Below are 27,388 nucleotides of genomic sequence, written 5' to 3'. Positions count from 1 at the left end.
AAGTGTAAACAAAGAGTCTAGCCTACTCGTTCCTAATGTAAACATCAACTGACGTGAGTAGGATAGACTCTTTGTTTACACTTCGGCTTCGTTCCTTTTACATTGTTTTGCTTGAATTACACGCAGAAAAATAAGGCATATTTGAATCAACAAAACGTTTTGTTGATTTGAAAATCATGTTTTTTGTTGAATCAACGCTAAACGTCAAAGCAGCTTTTTCAAAACAACAAAAGACTTTTGTGGAATTAAGAAAATCAAGGTTTGTTTCAACGCAAAATCGGCGTTGATTATATTCAACAAAAATTTTGTTGATTCAAACCCAAGGGGGTTGACACATCGAATATTTTCATTCGAATCATTCTGTTCATTCCAGAATTATTCTGGAATGATGCCGGCATAAACGTGATTATTCCGTTTCTACTTGATTTTGTTTTTGCGTGTTAGCAACCTGAAGCTGTCATTTTCTTGGAGAAAAAAGTAAACATGTTTTTGAAATCAAATCCGATCAACCTGTTCATCATGCGTCGTGTGTTCCGTCGTCGTTTGTGGCAAGCAGATGCCCTTGCGGAGGTGTTACCCAACGAGGAGGTGTACTTCGCGGAGCTGGTCGGTGGAGGAGTAAGTTTTGGAGAAAATCCAGTAACGAGCATGGTGGAGAAGGTTGTCGCGGCCGCCACCATCACGATCACTGTCTCGTCTCCACTTGGAGGTTGCCCTGGCGGAGGACTGTCTCGTGGTGAACCGGTCCTGCGAGGACCTTCTTGGACACGTGATGGTCGTGTTCCGGGACACCGAAGCGGTGACCGGGGAGATGCATCCGCTCTAGCGTCCGCTGGTTCTGGTTGGGAGTTCCCGCTGACAAATGATGGAGATGACTTTGGTCAGGATGGTGGTGTTATTGCCGGAAATTGAATCGCGTTCTTGAGGCACGTCCTACTACAGAAGGCGCCGCTGTAGGGAAGGACCAGGTGAGCACCGGAAGGCCGTGCAGGTTGACTTGATTACATATGAAATTAATGAATGTTCTTTTTATTTGTGTACGTTTCTTACAGTTAGTACCGCTTTAGCGAGGAAGGCCTGAACCACGACATTTGACTGTGCTAAGGGTCGGACGTCGTTGGTTGGACCCAGAAGGACCTCGTCTGTGACACGAGTTCTATCGAGTGCAGCTGCCGCTGAACTGTCCATCATCGCCGCAATCCTGGAGTCCGACAGGCAGGTCGTCAAACAGGCACGACAGGCAGGCCGTGAACCTGTCGACGAGGTAGCCGATCATCCTGGCGGACGTTGGTACCGGTCCTTCCCTTTACTACCAGGTTCTGTCGAGTATTCTCCCTGCACTGATGGACTGATGCAATGAAGCTTTCGCGGGTCAGCAGCCGCAAACGCATCCGCACAACTAACAGTAACGTGACCGGAAGCTGTCGCAGTCTAGGTCACAGCTCATCACGTAGAAACAATTAGAACATGCTCAGAAGTTCAATTTTTGAGCACAGATTTGGGCCGAAGTAGTTTATTTGCTGCATTATTGTACCAAAATGTTACCATTAACTTTTTTACGCTAAGTGAACAGCTCTGGGCGTTACAGGGTTAAAAAAAAAATAAAATTTATTCAAAGGCAAGTTTTACTGCCTTTAAAACTTAATCTAGTCTTTGTACATTGTAACAAGGAAAAACGTGAACCATTTGGATGAAAAAGTCTGAGGAGAATTTAGATATTGAATGATTTATAGTTCAATCCAGGTGAAAAAATATGCAGGTACAAAAAAGGCATTTAATCGCTAAAAGAAACAAATCTTTTTGAACAAAAATTGGAGTGTAAGTATAAAAACACAAATCTCGTTTAGATAAAGGTAATTTTCATCCGCGTCTGGTTGACCTGCTATACGATCAGATCCTCTAACTCCTTGATGCAGGATCCTCCTGGCCCGGCTTGTAGCCTTTGGTCGTGCAGCGCTCCATTACGTCTGAGACCTTGACCGTATTGCTCGCCCCGGCCAACCTCCGCACCAGCGCAAAAATCTTGTCCGACGTATTTTGGATGCTGTGAATTAAGAAAGATTTGTTGGTACGGGAGTCACTAGCGTGCCCAGGTCCTCAAGGAAGGTGGGGCAAAAATATTAGAGTTTTGAAAATTTCGTCGTTTATGGACACCCCCTGCCCAATTTTAGAACAAATTTCCGAGGATGGTGGGGCAACTGCCCCATGTTGCCCCACCCTGGGCACGCTAGTGACGGGAGTAATTTGAGTCATTTATAAAGTAGCTTACGGACTGCTCTTGGACTGCTCTTTTTTGCTCGGTTTGTTTCAGCGAGTCTTTGGATATTTCCAACAGACGGAAGGGCCTCCTACGGGAACCGGGTAAGGGTCAGCGAAGATCATGTCGCAGTTGTTGTATCTTCGTATGCGTTGACAATGAGGGACTGTCCAGAATAACTACCACTTTGAGCTTGGGGACCATACATAAACTACGTGGACACTTTACGGGTACGGCGTTTGACCACGCTCTATATCAAAAAATTGTTTTTGTATGGACAATTGTCCACAAGGGGGGGAAAAGTGGGGGGGTGAGATTTCCAAAAAAGTGTCCACGTGGTTTGTGGATGGTCCCCTAGCGCAAAGTGGCAGTTATTCCGCTGGGACTGTCCGAGTACATTGTCAACGCATACGAAGACACAACAACTGCGATATGATCTTCGCTGACCCTAACTCGGTTTCGGCTGGCCGACGAAGTCGACAAGGATGACATGTAGGAGGCCCTTCCGTCTGTTGGAAATGTCCACCCGCGGATCAGAGACATGTCCAGAGATTTGATGCGCGATAGCGGCAGCTTTCCGTAGCTATGGACGAAGGTGATGTGTTTGGCCAGACGAAGATGTTGCGGTCCGGATTGTCTAGGATGAGCCAGCAAAGGTCAAACGGGCAAGCAGAGCGGCTGGCAGTTGGATGTTCTGCTAGATGGTGAGTTGTAACGGCCGTACGCCGGAATCGCCACACGAGCGTTCATACAATCATGATCGATGTAGCCCATCATCTGCGCCTTGGCCACACCGTGATCTCCTATCTACAGCGTTTTCTTCACGACCAAAAGGCCGTAAATCTCCGGCGTCAAACTGCTCTCAATTCGCGTCATCCTTGGCCAATTCGGCCAGTTCGTTGCTCGTCTCGCTATCCTTGGACTTATTCAGATCGCGACTGCGTTTCACCGCGACGGTCAACAGGCGCGGAATGTGTCCCACGGGAATTCGACTGCTATGCTCCTGGATCGTTTTCTCCTGGAACTTAATAAACTTGGAGCCACGCGTCACGGCCACCAGAATTGTTCATCCGGCAATCCTCCGACGGACATTCAATCGGCAGCACGGCCGGAAACGTATTCCGCGCAGCATGCGGCTAGTTCGGATTCCGCGTCCGCGAACTGTTACTTGCCGGTGACACTGCCGTCCTGGCCAGGGTCATCTCCTCCGCGGAACATCCCCACCAGAGCAATCGGACGCATCTCCCCGGTCACCGTTCGAGGTCTCCGAGTATGGCCAGTACGTGTCGGGGCGTCCTCGCCGAATTGGTTCTCCACCGGGTCCACCTTGAGACAGTGTCCGTCACGGCAGCAATCGAACGAACACAGGATCGTTTAAAGACACGTGTGTGATGAAACAACATGTTTGCTTTGTTTTGATTATTCGACGTTTACACGCTAATATGAAAAACTCATACTATAGAGCAAAACATTCTCATCATTCCAATCATTCTGGAATTAAACTGGAATGATTCCAGAATGATCGAGTGTCAACCCCCTTGTTCAAACCTCGTACAGGCTGATTCTACAAAACATTTTTTTTGCGTGTACCGAATCCGCTCTGTAACCATTTGACAGAAAAAAAACTACGAGTCGTCTACGACCTGGTTGTGGAAGAATAGGGTCCTTAAGGCCAATGTCAATTTTTATATACAACGGTAAAAACACAATCAAAAACCATTTCTGACTAGATTTCTGATCACTTTGCTCAATGAGTTAGGGCACTCACGACTGCGCCGGGTTTGTTTATGTCACGGTTTTTCGTGTCATGACCCCTGACATTTTCAGCACTGGTTGTGAACAATAATAACACAAATTTAAGTTCCATTTTAGAACCCAATAGAGATATCCACGCGCAAGTGTGTGTTAGTTTGGAGTTTAGTTACACGCAGACATCGGCAAATCGAGTAGAATGATTCGTCTGTCAAAATCAAAATATAACAAAGGACAGGACAGGATTTTGACAGACGAATCATTCTACTCGATTTGCCTATGTCTGCGTGTAACTAAACTCCAAACTAACACACTCTCGCGCGTGGATATCTTTATTGAAGCGTAAAAAGTTCTACACATTCGACGCTGTTAGACTGTCTGCAGCGCGAAGTTTTATAATTGTTTCAAATTGCGAGCAGTTTTAAATTTTTAGAACTGGCGGAAATGAAACTAGAACACGGTGCTCGCAACGCGCTGATCTAAATGTTGTTTCAAAAAAATGCTTTTAATTGTGTGCGTATGATTATCAACACAGCATCATAGTGTGTGTGTAAGAATACGTGGATATCTCTATATATCTGTTTTTTTTTTTGAAACTGAGTTCTATTCCAGTTCCAAATCGTCTCACGTTTGAAACAAACTCGTCGAGCAGTTTTATTCCGGTTTCAAAATACTGCTCGAAAAATAAAACTGCAACTCCGCGTTGCGGGTGGTCTGTTTCAGTTCTATTTGAAAAATGAAACAGCTAGAACAAAGTAGAGCCGCGTTGCAACCAGTCTTAAGAATACAGCTGTTCAGGTCGTCTTGCAGGGGTACCAAGACCGCCCGATCCCTGACCGTGCCGGAATAACTCCACTGGAAATAAAAGTCCTCTCGGGGAAGATAACAGTCCCCGGTATTAATACTCTGTACCCGTTGTACCTCGACCGCGGCACCGTCAAAAATCAAACACTAAGGGTGTCTTTTGGGCAAACTGGCAGTTTTACTCCAAAAACCCGACGGACGCAGTGCAATGCCACCGATGCCAGAAAGCCGGCTGCTCGCGGAACTGCAACTGCCAGCCCCGCTGCGTGAAGTGCGGTGAATCACACATCTCTGAGGCGTGTGCACGCATTAAGTGCGCCAACTGTGACGGCAACCATACCGGTAATTACCGCGGACGCGTCGCGCGCAGGGCCTACCTCGAGGAGCAGGAAAAGAGGAAGAAGAAAGCAGCAGCGTCCCATCCTCCTCAGCGAAGTACGATCGCAGCCGTTCCTGCAGCTGGCCAGCAAACGGATCCAGCGGACAACCCAGCGTTCCCTCCTGGATGGGGGCGGTCGTTTGCAAGCGTGGTCGCTGCCGGTAGCGGCGATGCGGCCCAGCAAGGAGTCACCGGGAAAGATCTCTTTACCATGCCGGAGTTCTTTGATCTCGCGGAGGAGATGATGACGTGGTTTCTGAGCTGCGTAACAAGGCGGAGCAATTTCTGGGCCTCGGGAAGCTGATTATTAAACGCATCTACAAAGGCTTTATGATGCAACTCACAGCTAAAAGAAACTCCAAAACTTTGTTATGTATTTACTGTAAAAGAACTTATTGTTTCTTGATTATTCAGCAATATACCAGAATTGAAGTGACTTAAAGTCGCATAAAGATAAATAAGAATAAATTTTAACGTTGTTATAAACATAGCATTTATTCAGTATACATTCTCACATTACTGCAAATGTGTACCAGTTACAACAGTAAAGTATTGTTCTTATGACCTAAGCAACTAGTACTGCGTAGTTTCTGTTCCGATTTCACTCGGGTGTAAAAATATATATTATTTATCTATAAATACAATAAACTCTACAAACTCCACGTTAAAGCTTCTCAACAAACAACATTCACTAGGCGATCTTCTTAATAGGGGCTAACTTACAGCGTAAAACTTGTTTTTATTTTCACTTTCAGTAGAACCAGCTATGAAATAACGATTATACCAAACATTTCTGATAAAGAGCTAACGTTTTTGTGATGTCTATGTGTTACAGTAGCGGTTGTCGCGCGCTCAGTGCACTTTCAGGTCGAAAATCTCCCTCAGCAGCGGCTCGATCTGAGCCGGGTTCACGTCCAGGTACACGCTGATGATCTCGTCGTTGAGCCGGTGCAGCTCGGAGATCTTCTGCATCAGCTTCAGAAAGATGGACCGCGCCTCGCAGCCCGGGTAGATGCTCTCCAGGTATCGCCGCAGCAGGTAGTAGTACGAGTTCTGCAGTGGAACAATAAATTGCGTAATTAAACTGATTTAAAGGAAGCCCAATTTTTCAACCAACTTGTTCCAGCTTAATCACATCGGAATGGACCGTTTTCGGCCGGTCCGGCGAAAACAGCGTTATGGCACACATGATCAGGATGATGTTCTCGTCCGAGCGCCACTTTTTGTCGAACGTCCGGATGAAGCGCTCGTGCTCCTGGTACACGTTTCCCTTGGCCAGCTTTAGGACGTCCGCCCGCAGATTGGACATCTCCTCCTGGCTGTGGGGTATCTGGAAAAAAAATGATAAAAGTTTAACTGTAGACGAAACTTTTATAAATGTCGGTTTTCCTGAAATTATCGCATGTTAAAAACAATTTTGATGAAATTTTGTTTAATCAAAATTGGGATGTCAACTGTAAAGATGAACCTACGGAAGAAAAAAAAACCCATAAAATAACAATGCTTGAAACACTGACAGAAATAGCTAATATTTGAAAGAGCTCGGGAGTCAGCAATCATCGTTGCATTTTCACTGACAGCGCCTAGAGAATGCCGAGCCCCATACTCAAACAGCCGGGCGACACGACGACACATGCTCTTTCTTTTGCTCTCTTTTCCTATCTCTTTCTTGCTTGTGTGGGTAAGTGTGGTGACAGCAATCATTTGAATGCAGTCATGGGCCAGGTGATTGGAAGGTGAGGTGAGAGTCAAATGACAGTGTGAGCAGAGATGCCTGGTTGACAGATTTTCAGCACATCACAAAAACACAAATTAAGCATTATTCTAGCAAAACAATGTTATAGGGCCAATGTCAATCTGGATATAATTTTATAAATCATTAATACCGTCGACTCTCTGGTTGTCAATATCCAAGGGACCGTCGAGGAAGAGAAGCATCAGTTTAAAGAACGATGCACAATGAAGACTCGATTGAAATTTGTTTTTTCTTGCTAACCAGCTATGGGAGAGAATCATGGCAACGTCCAGCAAACAAAAACAAAGAGATGTCAAACACCCTTCAAAGCTTCGTTTCTCATAGAAAAATGTCTATGCAAGCCATGAGAAAGTGAAATTATTGACAACCGGAATAGATGTTTAAAGCAAATAGAATCCAAGGGACCGTCGAGGAAGAGATCCTTCAAGCAAGAGAAAATATCGAGGAATAAAGACAATCGAAGTATGCAGTTTGAAGGGACAGAAGAATTCATCGGTACATGGAGCAATATTGATATCGAGAAGATCGACAGCCAGAGAGTCGACTGTATTGCAATTGTTCGAATGTCCCCCCCTCCGACCCTCGCTTACCTTCCAGCTGGCCCGGTCGCAGTCGTACTGCATGGCCGACCGCAGGATCATCATCTCCGTGCAGCCGGCTTTCAGCAGCGCCAGCTGGTCCTCCTGGCACATGTTCTTGAAGGCGCTAATCTTCTTGGACATCTTGATGAGCCGCCGGATCGCGATTGCCGTCAGATTTATCACCTTCAGCAGCAGCGGGTCGTGCTGGTTTTGATTGGACTGGAAAAAAAGAAAAACAATAAAGTTGAGTCCAGATAAGCAGACAGAGCGCTGACGCGGTGAGCGAACATTATCGAAAATGTCCTGGAGAAACGTGCTGCCCAAAGCTATCTCCAGGTGCAGGCACGCACCAACTTCTTTTTTTTCGTAATTTCGTACACAAAGCAAATTGAATGGATTGGACAGTCCGGTGCGATAACGCGACCGCAGCTTGCAAGTGCAGATTTATTTTGTTTACTTCTTGCTCGCAACGTAACGTTGTCGAATTGTCGGTAAAAAAGGTCATTAACAGATGTACTTGCTTGAACAGGTGGCACTTTTGCCGACGACGACGACGAGCAAAAAAAAAAAAAAAAGATAGATTAGATTGCGACTGACCGCTGGTCGTTGGGTGATTCAGATAGAATGAAGTATGAAGTGATATTTACAGCCACCAAACTACCAAACTCTTTGTCAACTAAAATCTATTTCTGGACTCGACAGATTGCTAGCTATCGTTTTTGACAAAGAACTTTGTCCTAAGGTTTCTATACGGGGTGTCAATCCAAAATTTTCGCGAAGCGAAAACGTTACGTGACGAATTCCCCTCTCGGCAAATTTCCCCTCTTTTTGGTGCACGCTGGTTGGTTGAACAAACGTTTCCCAATCAGTCAATATAGAGACGTGAGATTGATGTATCTAAAATCACCCCCACTCTACCTCATAATTTTCGGATCGTCGACGCGGCAAAAAGCGAATAAGGAGATGTAGGAGAATGGGTGCAAAAAGGCGGGGCATACGTCCCCGATCTAAATTAACAAAACTCGGCTCGGTCGGTCCCGAAAATTCAGTCTGTTGCTGGCCGTCGACGAGACCACATCAGGAGCAGATGGCCTGGTGGCCCGTTTGCAGATGGCCTGGAGGCCCGGGAGCAGATAGCCTGGAGGCATGGACACGCCAAGACATGCCAGCCGGCATGAGCGGGAATTGGAATTGGCCACCACATTTCGGCAGTAGTGGCCACCACCTGGAGTGGCCGGAGGCCCCGGGGATGTTCTGATGGGGGGACATTTGCCGAACCATAAGAGTTGGGGCAATATGGGTATCAAACTATAGGGTTTTTGATACTGGATATGAAATTTGACATTTCGGCAGTAGTGGCCACCACCTGGAGTGGCCGGAGGCCCCGGGGATGTTCCGATTGGGGGACATTTGCGGAACCATAAGAGTTGGGGCAATATGGGTATCAAACTGTAGGGTTTTTGATACTGCACATGAAATTTGACATTTTGCCAGTAGTGGCCACAATCCGGAGTGGCCGGAGGCCCCGCGGATGTTCCGATGGGGGGACATTTGCGGAACCATAAGAATTGGGGCAATATGGGTATCAAACTTTATGGTTTTCGATACTGGATATGAAATTGGACATTTCAGCAGTAGTGGCCACAATCCGGAGGGCCCCGCGGATGTTCCGATGGGGGGAAATTTGCCGAACCATAAGAGTTGGGGCAATATGGGTATCAAACTTTAGGGTTTTTGATACTGGATATGAAATTTGACATTTCGGCAGAAGTGGCCACAATCCGGAGTGGCCGGAGGTCCCGCGGATGTTCCGATGGGGGGACATTTGCCGAACCATAAGAGTTGGGGCAATATGGGTATCAAACTGTAGGGTTTTTGATACTGCACATGAAATTTGACATTTTGCCAGTAGTGGCCACCACCTGGAGTGGCCGGAGGCCCCGGGGATGTTCCGATAGGGGGACATTTGCCGAACCATAAGAGTTGGGGCAATATGGGTATCAAACTTTAGGGTTTTTGATACTGGACATGAAATTTGACATTTCGGCAGTAGTTGCCACCACCTGGAGTGGCCGGAGGCCCTGGGGATGTTCCGATGGGGGGACATTTGCCGAACCATAAGAGTTGGGGCAATATGGGTATCAAACTTTAGGGTTTTTGATACTGGATATGAAATTGGACATTTCGGCAGTAGTGGCCACAATCCGGAGTGGCCGGAGGCCCCGCGGATGTTCCGATGGGGGGACATTTGCGGAACCATAAGAGTTGGGGCAATATGGGTATCAAACTTTAAGGTTTTTGATACTGAACATGAAATTTGACATTTCAGCAGTAGTGGCCACAATCCGGAGGGCCCCGCGGATGTTCCGATGGGGGACATTAGCGGAACCATAAGAGTTGGGGCAATATGGGTATCAAACTTTAGGGTTTTCGATACTGGATATGAAATTGGACATTTCAGCAGTAGTGGCCACAATCCGGAGGGCCCCGCGGATGTTCCGATGGGGGGAAATTTGCCGAACCATAAGAGTTGGGGCAATATGGGTATCAAACTTTAGGGTTTTTGATACTGGATATGAAATTTGACATTTCGGCAGAAGTGGCCACAATCCGGAGTGGCCGGAGGCCCCGGGGATGTTCCGATGGGGGGACATTTGCCGAACCATAAGAGTTGGGGCAATATGGGTATCAAACTTTAGGGTTTTTGATACTGGACATGAAATTTGACATTTCGGCAGTAGTGGCCACCACCTGGAGTGGCCGGAGGCCCCGCGGATGTTCCGATGGGGGGACATTTGCGGAACCATAAGAGTTGGGGCAATATGGGTATCAAACTTTAGGGTTTTTGATACTGGATATGAAATTTGACATTTCGGCAGTAGTGGCCACAATCCGGAGTGGCCGGAGGCCCCGCGGATGTTCCGATGGGGGGACATTTGCCGAACCATAAGAGTTGGGGCAATATGGGTATCAAACTTTAAGGTTTTTGATACTGAACATGAAATTTGACATTTCAGCAGTAGTGGCCACAATCCGGAGGGCCCCGCGGATGTTCCGATGGGGGGACATTTGCGGAACCATAAGAGTTGGGGCAATATGGGTATCAAACTTTAGGGTTTTTGATACTGGATATTAAATTTGACATTTCGGCAGTAGTGGCCACCACCTGGAGTGTCGGGGATTTTCCGATAGGGGGACATTTGCCGAACCATAAGAGTTGGGGCAATATTGGTATCAAACTTTAAGGTTTTTGATACTGAACATGACATTTGACATTTCAGCAGTAGTGGCCATAATCCGGAGGGCCCCGCGGATGTTCCGATGGGGGGACATTTGCGGAACCATAAGAGTTGGGGCAATATGGGTATCAAACTTTAGGGTTTTTGATACTGGACATGAAATTTGACATTTTGTCAGTAGTGGCCACCACCTGGAGTGGCCGTAGAACCCGGGGATGTTCCGATGGGGGGAAATTTGCCGAACCATAAGAGTTGGGGCAATATGGGTATCAAACTTTAGGGTTTTTGATACTGGATATGAAATTTGACATTTCGGCAGAAGTGGCCACAATCCGGAGTGGCCGGAGGTCCCGCGGATGTTCCGATGGGGGGACATTTGCCGAACCATAAGAGTTGGGGCAATATGGGTATCAAACTGTAGGGTTTTTGATACTGCACATGAAATTTGACATTTTGCCAGTAGTGGCCACCACCTGGAGTGGCCGGAGGCCCCGGGGATGTTCCGATAGGGGGACATTTGCCGAACCATAAGAGTTGGGGCAATATGGGTATCAAACTTTAGGGTTTTTGATACTGGACATGAAATTTGACATTTCGGCAGTAGTGGCCACAATCCGGAGGGCCCCGCGGATGTTCCGATGGGGGGACATTAGCGGAACCATAAGAGTTGGGGCAATATGGGTATCAAACTTTAGGGTTTTTGATACTGGATATTAAATTTGACATTTCGGCAGTAGTGGCCACCACCTGGAGTGGCCGGAGGCCCCGGGGATTTTCCGATAGGGGGACATTTGCCGAACCATAAGAGTTGGGGCAATATTGGTATCAAACTTTAAGGTTTTTGATACTGAACATGACATTTGACATTTCAGCAGTAGTGGCCACAATCCGGAGGGCCCCGCGGATGTTCCGATGGGGGGACATTTGCGGAACCATAAGAGTTGGGGCAATATGGGTATCAAACTTTAGGGTTTTTGATACTGGACATGAAATTTGACATTTTGTCAGTAGTGGCCACCACCTGGAGTGGCCGTAGAACCCGGGGATGTTCCGATGGGGGGACATTTGCCGAACCATAAGAGTTGGGGCAATATGGGTATCAAACTTTAGGGTTTTTGATACTGGATATGAAATTTGACATTTCGGCAGTAGTGGCCACAATCCGGAGTGGCCGGAGGCCCCGCGGATGTTCCGATGGGGGGACATTTGCCGAACCATAAGAGTTGGGGCAATATGGGTATCAAACTGTAGGGTTTTTGATACTGCACATGAAATTTGACATTTTGCCAGTAGTGGCCACCACCTGGAGTGGCCGGAGGCCCCGGGGATGTTCCGATAGGGGGACATTTGCCGAACCATAAGAGTTGGGGCAATATGGGTATCAAACTTTAGGGTTTTTGATACTGCACATGAAATTTGACATTTTGGCAGTAGTGGCCACCACCTGGAGTGGCCGGAGGCCCCGGGGATGTTCCGATAGGGGGACATTTGCCGAACCATAAGAGTTGGGGCAATATGGGTATCAAACTTTAGGGTTTTTGATACTGGACATGAAATTTGACATTTCGGCAGTAGTGGCCACAATCCGGAGTGGCCGGAGGCCCCGCGGATGTTCCGATGGGGGACATTTGCCGAACCATAAGAGTTGGGGCAATATGGGTATCAAACTTTAAGGTTTTTGATACTGAACATGAAATTTGACATTTCAGCAGTAGTGGCCACAATCCGGAGGGCCCCGCGGATGTTCCGATGGGGGGACATTAGCGGAACCATAAGAGTTGGGGCAATATGGGTATCAAACTTTAGGGTTTTTGATACTGGATATTAAATTTGACATTTCGGCAGTAGTGGCCACCACCTGGAGTGGCCGGAGGCCCCGGGGATTTTCCGATAGGGGGACATTTGCCGAACCATAAGAGTTGGGGCAATATTGGTATCAAACTTTAAGGTTTTTGATACTGAACATGACATTTGACATTTCAGCAGTAGTGGCCATAATCCGGAGGGCCCCGCGGATGTTCCGATGGGGGGACATTTGCGGAACCATAAGAGTTGGGGCAATATGGGTATCAAACTTTAGGGTTTTTGATACTGGACATGAAATTTGACATTTTGTCAGTAGTGGCCACCACCTGGAGTGGCCGTAGAACCCGGGGATGTTCCGATGGGGGGAAATTTGCCGAACCATAAGAGTTGGGGCAATATGGGTATCAAACTTTAGGGTTTTTGATACTGGATATGAAATTTGACATTTCGGCAGAAGTGGCCACAATCCGGAGTGGCCGGAGGTCCCGCGGATGTTCCGATGGGGGGACATTTGCCGAACCATAAGAGTTGGGGCAATATGGGTATCAAACTGTAGGGTTTTTGATACTGCACATGAAATTTGACATTTTGCCAGTAGTGGCCACCACCTGGAGTGGCCGGAGGCCCCGGGGATGTTCCGATAGGGGGACATTTGCCGAACCATAAGAGTTGGGGCAATATGGGTATCAAACTTTAGGGTTTTTGATACTGGACATGAAATTTGACATTTCGGCAGTAGTGGCCACAATCCGGAGGGCCCCGCGGATGTTCCGATGGGGGGACATTAGCGGAACCATAAGAGTTGGGGCAATATGGGTATCAAACTTTAGGGTTTTTGATACTGGATATTAAATTTGACATTTCGGCAGTAGTGGCCACCACCTGGAGTGGCCGGAGGCCCCGGGGATTTTCCGATAGGGGGACATTTGCCGAACCATAAGAGTTGGGGCAATATTGGTATCAAACTTTAAGGTTTTTGATACTGAACATGACATTTGACATTTCAGCAGTAGTGGCCACAATCCGGAGGGCCCCGCGGATGTTCCGATGGGGGGACATTTGCGGAACCATAAGAGTTGGGGCAATATGGGTATCAAACTTTAGGGTTTTTGATACTGGACATGAAATTTGACATTTTGTCAGTAGTGGCCACCACCTGGAGTGGCCGTAGAACCCGCGGATGTTCCGATGGGGGGAAATTTGCCGAACCATAAGAGTTGGGGCAATATGGGTATCAAACTTTAGGGTTTTTGATACTGGATATGAAATTTGACATTTCGGCAGAAGTGGCCACAATCCGGAGTGGCCGGAGGTCCCGCGGATGTTCCGATGGGGGGACATTTGCCGAACCATAAGAGTTGGGGCAATATGGGTATCAAACTGTAGGGTTTTTGATACTGCACATGAAATTTGACATTTTGGCAGTAGTGGCCACCACCTGGAGTGGCCGGAGGCCCCGGGGATGTTCCGATAGGGGGACATTTGCCGAACCATAAGAGTTGGGGCAATATGGGTATCAAACTTTAGGGTTTTTGATACTGGACATGAAATTTGACATTTCGGCAGTAGTGGCCACCACCTGGAGTGGCCGGAGGCCCCGGGGATGTTCCGATAGGGGGACATTTGCCGAACCATAAGAGTTGGGGCAATATGGGTATCAAACTTTAGGGTTTTTGATACTGCACATGAAATTTGACATTTTGCCAGTAGTGGCCACCACCTGGAGTGGCCGGAGGCCCCGGGGATGTTCCGATAGGGGGACATTTGCCGAACCATAAGAGTTGGGGCAATATGGGTATCAAACTTTAGGGTTTTTGATACTGGACATGAAATTTGACATTTCGGCAGTAGTGGCCACCACCTGGAGTGGCCGGAGGCCCCGCGGATGTTCCGATGGGGGGACATTTGCGGAACCATAAGAGTTGGGGCAATATGGGTATCAAACTTTAAGGTTTTTGATACTGGATATGAAATTTGACATTTCGGCAGTAGTGGCCACAATCCGGAGTGGCCGGAGGCCCCGCGGATGTTCCGATGGGGGGACATTTGCCGAACCATAAGAGTTGGGGCAATATGGGTATCAAACTTTAAGGTTTTTGATACTGAACATGAAATTTGACATTTCAGCAGTAGTGGCCACAATCCGGAGGGCCCCGCGGATGTTCCGATGGGGGGACATTAGCGGAACCATAAGAGTTGGGGCAATATGGGTATCAAACTTTAGGGTTTTTGATACTGGATATTAAATTTGACATTTCGGCAGTAGTGGCCACCACCTGGAGTGGCCGGAGGCCCCGGGGATTTTCCGATAGGGGGACATTTGCCGAACCATAAGAGTTGGGGCAATATGGGTATCAATCTTTATGGTTTTTGATACTGAACATGACATTTGACATTTCGGCAGTAGTGGCCACAATCCGGAGGGCCCCGCGGATGTTCCGATGGGGGGACATTTGCGGAACCATAAGAGTTGGGGCAATATGGGTATCAAACTTTAGGGTTTTTGATACTGGACATGAAATTTGACATTTTGTCAGTAGTGGCCACCACCTGGAGTGGCCGTAGAACCCGGGGATGTTCCGATGGGGGGACATTTGCCGAACCATAAGAGTTGGGGCAATATGGGTATCAAACTTTAGGGTTTTTGATACTGGATATGAAATTTGACATTTCGGCAGTAGTGGCCACAATCCGGAGTGGCCGGAGGCCCCGCGGATGTTCCGATGGGGGGACATTTGCCGAACCATAAGAGTTGGGGCAATATGGGTATCAAACTTTAAGGTTTTTGATACTGAACATGAAATTTGACATTTCAGCAGTAGTGGCCACAATCCGGAGGGCCCCGCGGATGTTCCGATGGGGGGACATTTGCGGAACCATAAGAGTTGGGGCAATATGGGTATCAAACTTTAGGGTTTTTGATACTGGATATGAAATTTGACATTTCGGCAGTAGTGGCCACCACCTGGAGTGGCCGGAGGCCCCGCGGATGTTCCGATGGGGGGACATTTGCGGAACAATAAGAGTTGGGGCAATATGGGTATCAAACTTTAGGGTTTTGATACTGGATATGAAATTTGACATTTTGGCAGTAGTGGCCACCACCTGGAGTGGCCGGAGGCCCCGGGGATGTTCCGATAGGGGGACATTTGCGGAACCATAAGAGTTGGGGCAATATGGGTATGAAACTTTAAGGTTTTTGATACTGAACATGAAATTTGACATTTCAGCAGTAGTGGCCACAATCCGGAGGGCCCCGCGGATGTTCCGATGGGGGGACATTTGCCGAACCATAAGAGTTGGGGCAATATGGGTATCAAACTGTAGGGTTTTTGATACTGGACATGAAATTTATTATTTTGGCAGTAGTGGCCACCACCTGGAGTGGCCGGAGGCCCCGGGGATTTTCCGATAGGGGGACATTTGCCGAACCATAAGAGTTGGGGCAATATGGGTATGAAAATTTAAGGTTTTTGCTACTGAACATGAAATTTGACATTTCAGCAGTAGTGGCCACAATCCGGAGGGCCCCGCGGATGTTCCGATGGGGGGACATTTGCGGAACCATAAGAGTTGGGGCAATATGGGTATCAAACTTCAGGGTTTTTGATACTGGACATGAAATTTGACATTTTGTCAGTAGTGGCCACCACCTGGAGTGGCCGTAGGCCCCGCGGATGTTCCGATGGGGGGACATTTGCGGAACCATAAGAGTTGGGGCAATATGGGTATCAAACTTTAAGGTTTTTGATACTGAACATGAAATTTGACATTTCAGCAGTAGTGGCCACAATCCGGAGGGCCCCGCGGATGTTCCGATGGGGGGACATTTGCGGAACCATAAGAGTTGGGGCAATATGGGTATCAAACTTTAGGGTTTTTGATACTGGACATAAAATTTGACATTTTGGCAGTAGTGGCCACCACTTGGAGTGGCCGGAGGCCCCGGGGATGTTCCGATGGGGGGACATTTGCCGAACCATAAGAGTTGGGGCAATATGGGTATCAAACTTTAGGGTTTTTGATACTGGATATGAAATTTGACATTTCGGCAGTAGTGGCCACAATCCGGAGTGGCCGGCCCCGCGGATGTTCCGATGGGGGGACATTTGCCGAACCATAAGAGTTGGGGCAATATGGGTATCAAACTGTAGGGTTTTTGATACTGGACATGAAATTTGACATTTCGGCAGTAGTGGCCACAATCCGGAGGGCCCCGCGGATGTTCCGATGGGGGGACATTTGCGGAACCATAAGAGTTGGGGCAATATGGGTATCAAACTTTAGGGTTTTTGATACTGGATATGAAATTTGACATTTTGGCAGTAGTGGCAACCACCTGAAGTGGCCGGAGGCCCCGGGGATATTCCGATGGAGGGACATTTGCCGAACCATAAGAGTTGGTACAATATGGGTATCAAACTTTATGGATTTTGATACTGGACATGAAATTTGATATTTCAGCAGTAGTGGCCACAATCCGGAGTGGCCGGAGGCCCCGGGGATGTTCCGATGGGGGGACATTTGCCGAATCATAAGAGTTGTTGCAATATGGGTATGGGACCATCCATAATCCACGTGGACACTTAGGGGGGGGGGGGGGGGTAAGCGATTGTCCACGCTCCATACAAAAGGTTTTTTTTTGTATGGACAATTGTCCACGAAGGGGGGGGGGGGGGGGTTGAGATTCCCAAAAAAGTGTCCACGTGGTCTATGGATGGTCCCTATTAAACTTTATGGATTTTGATACTGGACATGAAATTTGAAATTTCGGCAGTAGTGGCCACATTCCGAAGTGGCCGGAGGCCCCGGGGATGTTCCGATGGGGGGACATTTGCCGAACCATAAGAGTTGGGGAAAAATGACTGTTAAACTTCTAAAATCTGTTTCTGGAAATTTAGAATAACTATTTCGTAATCAATTAGAGCCCTGAATAGGGCAGTTCAGCTCCACTTGCAATTTTCATCCCCTTAGTTCGATAAGACGTTGATATTATGTCTTAAAACTTTACAAATTAAACAGCCTGTTTCAGAGCTACGAAATAGACCACAACAGAGTTGTCTTGTGTAATTATAAGGGAATCATGGGGAAATTTGGATCGGACGTTCTAATCGAAAATTTCAACAATCATCTAGCAAAGTTCTTTGTCATACTGGTCATGTGTAACATAACCACCTGCACCTTTTTTTTTTTTCGTCTGCAGAATACATAGGTTATGTTATATACGGTGTTTTCTATAAAAATGCTTCCAAAAACTCGAGTTGAGACAGGCTTCCCGATTCACCTTAAATGTTTTGATTTGTATTCATTTTCTGTAATTTTGCAAGTTTTTTTTTATCGAATACAATAATTAACACCTAAACTCCCAAGCTCGAGAAAAAGGGGGAATTTCCATACGAATTCCCCCTTTTTCTCGAGCTTGGGAGTTTAGGTGTTAAGCAATCTGTCATTAAAACAGCTTGAAAATTTAAATTTTCTTGATGTTGTCATTCAACTCAGTGCTCAAGCATGCGGATGACTTATTTTTTTTATCTTTGGTTGAAGTGACCCGGACGTGAGAGAAGAATCGTGAGTGCGTGTTCCATCGTTTTCCGGTGGATCCCGTTATATTATAACTGAATACATTTTACCAGAAATGGTTGGCAAATCAAAGAGAGTTAAATTTTGTCCGGCCAGTAAAATCAGATAGTGCGTTACTGTGCGTACGCGAAACGTCATAAAGCTCTTTTCGTCGCTGTCAAAATATCCCACATTGACCGCTGTCAAAATATCGCTTTCCGCTCGCTGTCATTTTCCTTCCGCCGTCAGGTTTGTTGTTTACGTACATCGTTTTTAATCGTTTGTTGTGGGTGAAAATGTTATTTGATTTGCAGAAATGATATCTAATTAGCGCAATAGGACGAAAGCAGGTTAGCATTACACTTGTCGAAATCGGCAAGGGATTAATGTGGACAAGCCATTTTACACATTTCCGAAGGATGAGAAATTGTAAATATTTATTCAAGTTTTTGAAAGAAGCTAATTAGAGGTCTTCCGCAGATGCAGAAGTTGGGTGGAGATGTGTGGATGTGTGTGTCACTATTATGCAGATTCTGCGCTGATTAACGCGGCTGTGAACTCCACTATTCCGACGTATCGATGTCACCGATAAGCTGGGAGGGTAAAGCTGTGTCTGTGATCCTGCATCGGTTACGAGCAAGAAACGATGGACTCTGAACTGAAAGAGAAGCTTTTGAGTCCAATGCAAAAGGATCGTGCCGGTGCTGGAGCGATTTCGTCAAGGCAGATAACTCTGTGCTGATGACATCGTCACCCACGATTCGGCCCCGGCTACCGTTTTTTATTTCGAGAGTCTTTTGGAACCTACGAGAGAAAAAAGGTCAAGTCGACTCAAACATGCAGGAAATATATCAATTTTATATTCATAAAAAAAAAAACTGCCTATCAACACACAGCACGAGCTCTCTCGTTTTACACTATGTACGTGTAATCAATTTCAGTGTATTTGTGAGGTCTTTTTTTTTTCAACCCAAAGCTGCCATTTTGAACTTTCTCATTTTCAGCCTATTCCAAAGCGGCAAGAATCGAGGGAAGTTGTTCTGCGAGAAGGATGTGATAAATTTTTAATTTGCTTTTAAAGTTTTTCTATCAATATCATATTGTGTGTGTGTGTGCAACCAACCAAACGGGACCACGCGGTCGCTTCTTACAAATTGAGTTGTTTCCATGTATTTTAGATTTTAAATCCTATACATGCAAATAACTCGCATAGGCATTTGGCAGGTGTTAGCTCTGCCGAGCTTCGGTGACCCATTTCTACGCAGGCTAGCCGTGCGCGAGGTACTTCAGCTTGAATCGACAAGCCCCGCCCTAAAGAACGTTTGCATCAATCGGATTCAAACGTTATTTAGCACTTCCGAGTCCTTGTCAAATGGACAAAGACCCAGCACGTATATAGTTTGTAGTAGTGGTATTCCTAATTCTACCAATCCAAAGGACGGGGGATCGAACCCCGGTTCAAGCGACTTTGATGTTTCGTTCATGTTTAGAGTTTCAAAAATTCATATTTCCTGATCTTTCTCGTTTGGAGCAGATGGGAATCGAACCCAGGATCATTCGCTTACAAAGCGAACACCGTAACCAGTCAGTCACGGCTGCTCCATATTTCCAATTGGAAGTTTCTCACCCGAAAAGCAGCATCATCCGTCAAACCGGCAGCGATTACATTCCGATTTCGTCACGAATCCGGCGACTTCTCGAGCCGCCTGCATTTTGAGCCGCTCAGAAATCGAGCCGCCAATCTCAGCAAACGTTGCCTACTCCCGCCCCCTTCACTCACTACTCAACTCCTTCAACATTTTCCTCAGCAATTTTCACAACTTTACAACAATAAAAACTTGGAAAATCCACCCATTTTTTCTCTTGAAGGCCACCTCCTGTATCGGCAGAAATTACTGACCAAAATTTAACAAATGGCTTCAAAAAACTCCGTTCGGTGACCGAGATTTCTCATCAAAGTGTCACTTCTTCACAACACCCAAATCACATGAAAACCTGCAAAAATCCGTCTGAATTCTTGTACCACTCAAAACCACTACACTACCGAAAGAACTTCTTACGGAATGTCCCGCCGGAAAGTCTAAAAATCACGAACCGTAAAACGTCACGATGAATAATTCGAAACGAGGAGAAACCAAAAAAAAACGCGGAGCGCAAATTCTTGTCAACCAACCGCGACCAAGGATTGCTGCGATCTTTTTCAGTTTTTCTATCAATATCATATTCCGCATTAAAAAGGTAAGTTTTTCTGCATCTCATGGCTGACAGAAAAACCACGTCATTGGTCATTGATTGGCTAATAATTTACTAAAATAGCGATTGAAAGAAAAAAAATCGTCAAAGCTGTTGATGATTCTTCGCTTTTTTAAATTTTCTAATTAATTGCTTTTCTTAAAGCTCTATCTGCGGTGTCATTCCATGTCTGGAAAATGTCGGGTTACCGTAGGGTGCAAACTTTAAGGTACTTGAAGTTCCCGTCCGTGTTTGGGAAGTGGTCATGTTGCGTGGAAGCGTTGCAACAAAAAGCGAAAGTGGTATAGGATAACCGGCGCCAAGGGGCGGGGCATACGTCTCCATTCTAAGCCTTTATAACCAGGCTCGGTCAGTCCAGGGAAATTGTGAAATTGTCTCAGGAACACGAATATGATAAAATTATCACCAGAAAATGGGATCTAAGGGGTCCCCCGAGTAAAAATTTACAACCAAAAAATTCACTAAAAGTAAAAGTGTTTATTCAATATGTTAAACTGCCTTACCCAAAGCGTTCTCAGTCTCAGATGGTAGTTCCAGATCCAGACTTTTTTTTGAAAAGGACCAATAAACTATTGTCTTTCATATGTTTATAGGACCTAATCAAAAAAAACTCTAGAGATGTCCCCTACAAGCTGCAGGTCGAACCGAGTTGATATCTGGATGGAACATTTTTTTATTTCAGTTTGAAAATTATGCTATTTTTTCACTAAAATGCCAATAACTCCCTTTAGATTTGACCAATTGGGATGCTCTACCCTGCATTTTGTTGCATTTTTGAAGCCCTTTCAGATGCATTTTGAATTTTGAAATTAAATTGAATTTTGCTTAAGTTATAGCCATTTTATGATTTTTGTCGTTTTTGAACCTTCAAACTTTGTGTCCCGATTTGCCCCACTTCTCGTTGACCTAGAATGCTCATATTTTGGCCAGATGCTAGTTTTATATGTACAAACAACCCCTGAAAATTTCAGGCAGATTGGTGAGGTCCAAACGACGTCCCATACAAAGGGGTATGCCCTGTTCGTGGACTCGCTCTCAAGATTTGAACCTATTACTTATTTTTATGAGATTTTTTTCAAAGTTCTTTGTTCTTTGTGTAACATAACCAGGTGCACCTTCTTTTTTTCAGCGCCGAAGCCGTTGCCCCTAGAAGCTCAATCACCACCAGGACCATCCTCCAAATCGCGACATTCCACAGGTTCCTGGAATACTCCAGCAGTCCGGATAAGAGCGACCAGCGCCGAGGTCGGGAAAATATATTCATTTTTACCAGCAATGGTTGGCAGATCAAAGACGTCTCAGAATGTGCCTGATCTGACGACGATTAGTACCAAAATGGAAATAAAATCAAAAAGAACGACACTGATTCAACCCTACAATCGGAGTCGTACGATAAAGATTTCTACGGCAGACGGCGACACTTGAGATCAGCAGATATTTCTGAACATAATGGCGATTGTGAATCCATTCACCATTGTGACCGAAAATCCAGTGCTGACTGCTCCCTTGGCCAACAGTTCTATTCTGTTCGGCAAGGTTTTGTGCTAAACGTGGCTGAGAACTGCACTCCTCCGGCGTCTCGATGCCACGATGGACTCTGCCGAAAGAGAAGCTTTTGAGTCCAATGCTGAAGCGATTTCGTCGGTTAATGCTGTAAATTCAGAACTGAAAGGAGCCAACTTTATCTGCACCATGTCTACAGAAAATCGAGCAGCTTTGATCAACGACTCCCCCACAAAACACTTGGTGGAATTATTTTCATCGGGGTGCCGGTCCACAGTGAAATTCTGCTAGAGAGGGGCAGGCTAACGGAAAACCAGGTTTTCCCAAGAATTGGTACGCAGCGTAACCGACAGCAATGCTGATCAACACTGATAAACTTGTTTCTTTAAGATATACGAATATTTAACTTCGGGTGTTTGTGTCATTTTCGTCAACGGAATCTAACCCAAAAGGGAGACGGGGAAGAAAAAAGCCGACGTGGCTTCAGTGTAATAGTGAACTTCGTGGACGAACGATGGATTTGTTCCTGCAAGATCTTGGGACGAGGAACACAAAGTTAATCATTTTTCTTTGGAATGAAAGGTTCTAAAGCGATGGTGCGCGAAGACAGCCCTGCGCAAAAATTTGCTGTAGTCACGCTGAGATTTGCGAAACATTCTTTCGGCAAGATGGCGGACCAGAAGTTTGCAAACTTCAAGTTGAACAGCCACAACTATCACTCGTGGTACGATTGGTCTCTACATCGATGACAACCAGGTCGGCTGATCAACACAGTAAAACAATCTGATTCAATGCCAAATTAACCAGGACTTGGAACTCCTGGACGACTATCGCCAAACAAACCTGCTCTCCATGAATCTGTCCAAGACAAAATACATGTTGATTCGATCACCCCGGAAGTTGCTTCCAGCTCGCCAGTCCTTAGTCTTCAATGGCCAACAGATTAAGAAGTAATTTAAAAAGTAGTTGAAAAAGAAACTAGCTCCAATCTGTGGATTACTTTGGAAGCAGTCATCGTTCTTGCCTATCAGTTGCCACAATACTTCTCCCTCATCCACTTTCGCTTAAACTATCTGGTTACGATCTGGAGACTTGCTTACGCTGTACACTTCTATGACCTGAAAGTGTTACAAAACAGGTCCTTTCCGGTCGCCACCGCCACCAACCAAAAAACGTCCTCTAAGAAGTTGCCGTGTCATAGAACAAATTTCTAATTTTTTTCATTGTTTGAGCGCCTTCGCAATCACCACTATAAGATCATCTGAGCTGTTTTCAACGCACGTACGATCAAAGTACCGATTAAGATATCCTAACATTAGGTCTATCGGAATATAGAAAGGTACGCGATGATCACATAATGACAATGGATCCTCACACCGTCAAATATCCAGACCAAGTACACTCCCGGATGTTGCATCACGAGGCCCGATGTAGCAAACGATCTGACACACTCGAAAATCTTTATCCTAGTAATGGCATCTTTCACGGAAAACGTCTCGAGCAATCCGTTGACGCCCAGAAAACTTATTTATAGCATCGAGACAAATCGTGGATATCCAATAAAAATCTGCTTGCAAATTGAATCGTCTTTGGTTACTATACGTATTGTTTTCTCTTTTAAGCAGGGACACCAACCAGCAGCATAAGCTAACATTGCAAAGACACAAACCAAATCGAAACCACCTGTGCACTCACCTTTATCCGACAATCCTCCGATATCAGCGAGCCCAGATCCTCGTCCACGGGCGCGTACAGCGCCTTATTCGCCACAATCAGCTCGTTCAGCTTGGCCCGCTCGGCATCGTTCAGCTCGATGCTGTTGCCAATCCCGTGCAGATGCTGCTGCGCCTGACCTCCCCCCGAACTTCCACCACTTCCGCCGGAGCTCGATCCCGACGACGTCGACCCGTTGTACCCTTCGTACTCGAGCCGGATCGCTTGCACGAGAATCGATTCCAGCGTGTTGGGCAGGATCGACTTGCTCTCGATGTCCGCGAAGAGGTCGTCGGTTGGCGGATCAGTCGAGGGCGGTTGGGGAGGTTCCGGTAGTGGGAATGCGTCGTAGCAGAGGGAGGTTGACGAGGGGGATGCGGGTTGGGTGGCGTTCAGGATGAACTGTTTGATGTCGGCGGGGGGTTGCGGGATGGATGGGTGGACGTTGGGGTCTTCGTCTTCATCGTCGTCGTCGTCTTCGTCCCGTTGGGACGTGTCGGCGGCCGCTTCCTTGATGGTTTCCGTTATTTCCGGGTGGTTCATCATTTTGTTGATGAGCTGGAGGGCTTCCGCGGGGGTGTTCATAAATTTGTTCATGATTTGGACGGCGTCTTCGGGTTGGTTCATGAGCTGTTGGATGAATTGGAGCACGTCGGCGGGAGAGGACATGATTTTGCCGATGATTTGAAGGGCGTCCGTGGGGGAGGACATGAACTGGGCAAAGACGGTCAGGGCGTCCAGCGGGGAGTTCATGATCTTGCTGATGATTTGTAGGGCGTCGCCGGGAGCGGTTATGAAGTGAGAGATCAGCTTGAGGGCGTCGCACTGCGAGCTGATCACTTTGGACATGACGAACACGGCGTCCTGGGGCGTCTTCATGAGAGAGGCAATCGTTTGGCTGGCCTGGGTCGGGTAGGTGACGATCCGATGGACGATCTCCTCGGCGCTGGAATCGATCGTGAGGGGCGGTTCCCCGTTCAGCGAAGTCGACGACGACGACGGAGTAGAGTTTGATTTCGCAGGCGAATCGCCGCTGCCCATCTGAGGTGGCAACGCGGCTGTCATTGCTGATAACAGGTCTGCCGCTCCTCCTCCTCCTCCTCCTACTGACCCATCCAACCCGGACGCCGTCGTTGAAGTCATCATCGTTAGATTGTGCGACGATGAAGTTGATGAATTGCTTATATCGTTCGGCGATGAAGGCACCCCTCCGTTAAACATGGCCACATTTGGAACCGTCAGTTGCTGCTGCTGCTGCTGCAGAATGGTCGCCGTGGCCGTCATAAACTCCGACGGAGAATTGCTCCAACAGTCCGCGGATTCGCTACCCTCGCGCTTTATCTTCATCGGAAGATCCGCCGACTCCAGAAGTCCACCCCCTACCGTCCCCACCTCCCCCACCACACTCCCGTCCGCGTTCAACATCCGCTTCCGCGCCCGATTCTGCTCAATCTTCTTCCGCTTCAACGCCTTGTCCTCCTCCGACATGATGTACTCCTTCTTCATCCCGATCCCGAAGCACTTGTCCAACCTGCACTTTTGGCAGAACCGCCGCGTGACCACCGTAATTTCGCAACTCTCGCTGAACGGACACGTAAAACCCTTCGTCGAGAGCGCGTTCCGCCGGAAGAACGCCTTGCAGCTCTCGCAGGTCATCGCGTTAAAGTTGTACCCGAGCGCCTTGTCCCCGCAGACGCTGCAAATCTTGCTCACCCCCGCCATCGGTGCCATCGTGCCGTCGACTGAACCGCCACCGGGTTTATCCGAGTTTTCGGTGCCCATGATTAGCGCGCACTCCGTCCGTCCGTCGTCCTTATCTCTCGCGCGTTATCAACTCTCCCCTAGATTTATTGCTGCTTATCGAATAATCGACGCTCCTCGAATCGATAGTGGCCAAACCGCGACGACGACCTGCTGGAACATGGTTCCCGAAACACCTCCCGCTAGGCAAATTTTTCGCTCTTCCAACAACCAGCGAACGAGCGCACACGCAATTCTAATATAATCAAATTTAATTATAATAAATTGACCACACGACCGACGAAGGCAGGGAGGACGGAACAACGCGAAGGAAAGCAGCAAAATAACAAAAATCGTATGAGTCAATCGCGGAGATGTACGGACGGGCACTTGCACAGCTGCTGAGAGGAGAAAAAAAGTCGAACGAGCAAAAAGTAAAAAGGGTGATGAAAACAAATCTGACGTTTTTCTTTTGTGATTCTGGGTGACAGTTCTCACTTTTGGATGTTTTGGTGCTTGCGCAATCAGGGACGCAGGGGTGGGATGATGTAGGGTGATTCATATCAAAAATGTAAAAATCATATTGCGGAGTTTTTTTTTTAAACGGGTCGACCACTAAACAAAATTTTTCATTAAATTAAATTAAATCGAATGCACATAGGACATGAGGTAAAACGACCTATATTTATTTGGTGTAGAATTTATTGAGATTGATTTTAGGTTGTTTTGTATTTTATCAATAACTTACAAATTAAATAGCTTTTAAGAAATTGGATCAGCGGATAGTGTAGTTTCTGGCTTGCAGAACGTGATGCAATAAATAACTCAGTTTGCCTAATTTTGTCGCATAGGACCTTTTGAAAATTTACTCTAGATTTAGTTTATTTCGTATAGTTTAAGCATGACTTGTAAGAAGTTACTGTCCTTAGCTGAGATGTGGACTACTTTTTAACAGGTTATTGCGCGTATTCCCGAGAAAGACACGCGGCACATCAGCCTCGAAACGACGCGCCGCACTTTCGCCAAATGCTCGCTGTCAAATCCCACACAGCAAATTTTGGATTGCCATTTCAGTAAAATAATTAACTGAATGCGATTCAGTAATCATCACTTTTGCTGAAATTCGGTAATGAACAAAAAAATTGCTGAAAAATCAGTAACTGCATATCTGTCAAACTGAAATGTCACTTATGACTTATTGTTTGGATGCTGCCGAGAGAAAATCCTCTTCCAAATGTGTTGTTTTTTTTATTTTGTATTGCGATCTTTAGAAACAAAAGTAAAAAAACTGTTAATAACAAATGGATCGATGCTAACCACCTGTTTTTTAGGTTTGGACGATTGATGAAATAAATGTACAAATAACAGTACTGGAAACATTTTCAATTACAAGCAAAATCTAATTTTGATCACTGAAATACCAGCAAACGTTGCTGAATCTTTAGCAAATGATCTGTCAAACTGCTACAAGAAAATTACTGAATTTTCAGCAAAATAATTTGACGTTTCTTTTGCTGAAATTACAGTTGTTTCTGTAAATTTCAGCAAATCATCTGTCAAAGTGACAAATATCAGTTAACTGAGAATTCAGTAAAATTTAAATTACTGACTCGTTTACTGAAATTACAGTAGATGAAAATTCAGTAAAACTTTACTGAATTTCAGCAACAAAAAAATTGGTGTGACTGCGCATTTTGTTTTTGTTGATCTTCTTCTTCGAATCGCCTGGCATTGTTGCCAGGTATGTTTTTTATTGCACCAAAAGTGCAGAAAATTGCTGGCAACAATGTCTACGGCACAGAAAGAAATGCCACGTGGCGTGTACTTTTGAGAGAAACGTACAATATTAATTCAAAGTTGGGTTTGCGTATGCTCAGAGAATCGAGTAAATCTACTGAAAAAAAAAGTTACATAATAACCTTCGAAATAGCAAACAAAATTTTAATTTTGTGCTTTTTGGGTGTTTTTGAACACCCCTGACTCAAGTCGGATTCAAAAACACCCAAAAAGCAAAGATTGAATATTTGGTTTATTTCGACGTTGTCG

At 46.2% G+C, this 27,388-nt stretch overlaps 2 protein-coding genes and 1 pseudogene across 2 annotated transcripts; 1 reads left to right on the top strand and 2 right to left on the bottom strand.

Moving 5' to 3' along the window:
- The first annotated feature begins 324 nt into the window (after nucleotides 1–324).
- On the top strand, nucleotides 325–1,623 carry LOC128092380 (uncharacterized). Its single transcript, XM_052706098.1, has 2 exons — nucleotides 325–968; nucleotides 1,053–1,623. Exon 1 carries the CDS (start codon nucleotides 484–486, stop codon nucleotides 910–912), a length of 429 nt encoding a protein of 142 aa, XP_052562058.1. The 5' UTR covers nucleotides 325–483; the 3' UTR covers nucleotides 913–968; nucleotides 1,053–1,623.
- A 988-nt stretch (nucleotides 1,624–2,611) lies between these two features.
- Nucleotides 2,612–3,747, bottom strand: LOC120422022 (uncharacterized; annotated as a pseudogene).
- Nucleotides 3,748–5,666: 1,919 nt separating this feature from the next.
- On the bottom strand, nucleotides 5,667–25,751 carry LOC120422017 (nuclear hormone receptor HR96). Its single transcript, XM_039585341.2, has 4 exons — nucleotides 23,585–25,751; nucleotides 7,539–7,748; nucleotides 6,310–6,522; nucleotides 5,667–6,245 (listed from the first exon to the last, which is right to left on the bottom strand). Exons 1-4 carry the CDS (start codon nucleotides 25,382–25,384, stop codon nucleotides 6,045–6,047), a joined length of 2,424 nt encoding a protein of 807 aa, XP_039441275.1. The 5' UTR covers nucleotides 25,385–25,751; the 3' UTR covers nucleotides 5,667–6,044.
- Between the last annotated feature and the right edge of the window lie 1,637 nt (nucleotides 25,752–27,388).

This window comes from Culex pipiens, chromosome 1, assembly GCF_016801865.2.
Source record: "Culex pipiens pallens isolate TS chromosome 1, TS_CPP_V2, whole genome shotgun sequence".
In the NCBI taxonomy this organism is placed as follows: Eukaryota; Metazoa; Arthropoda; class Insecta; order Diptera; family Culicidae; genus Culex; species Culex pipiens.
This window is presented reverse-complemented; position numbering and strand designations above follow the sequence as displayed.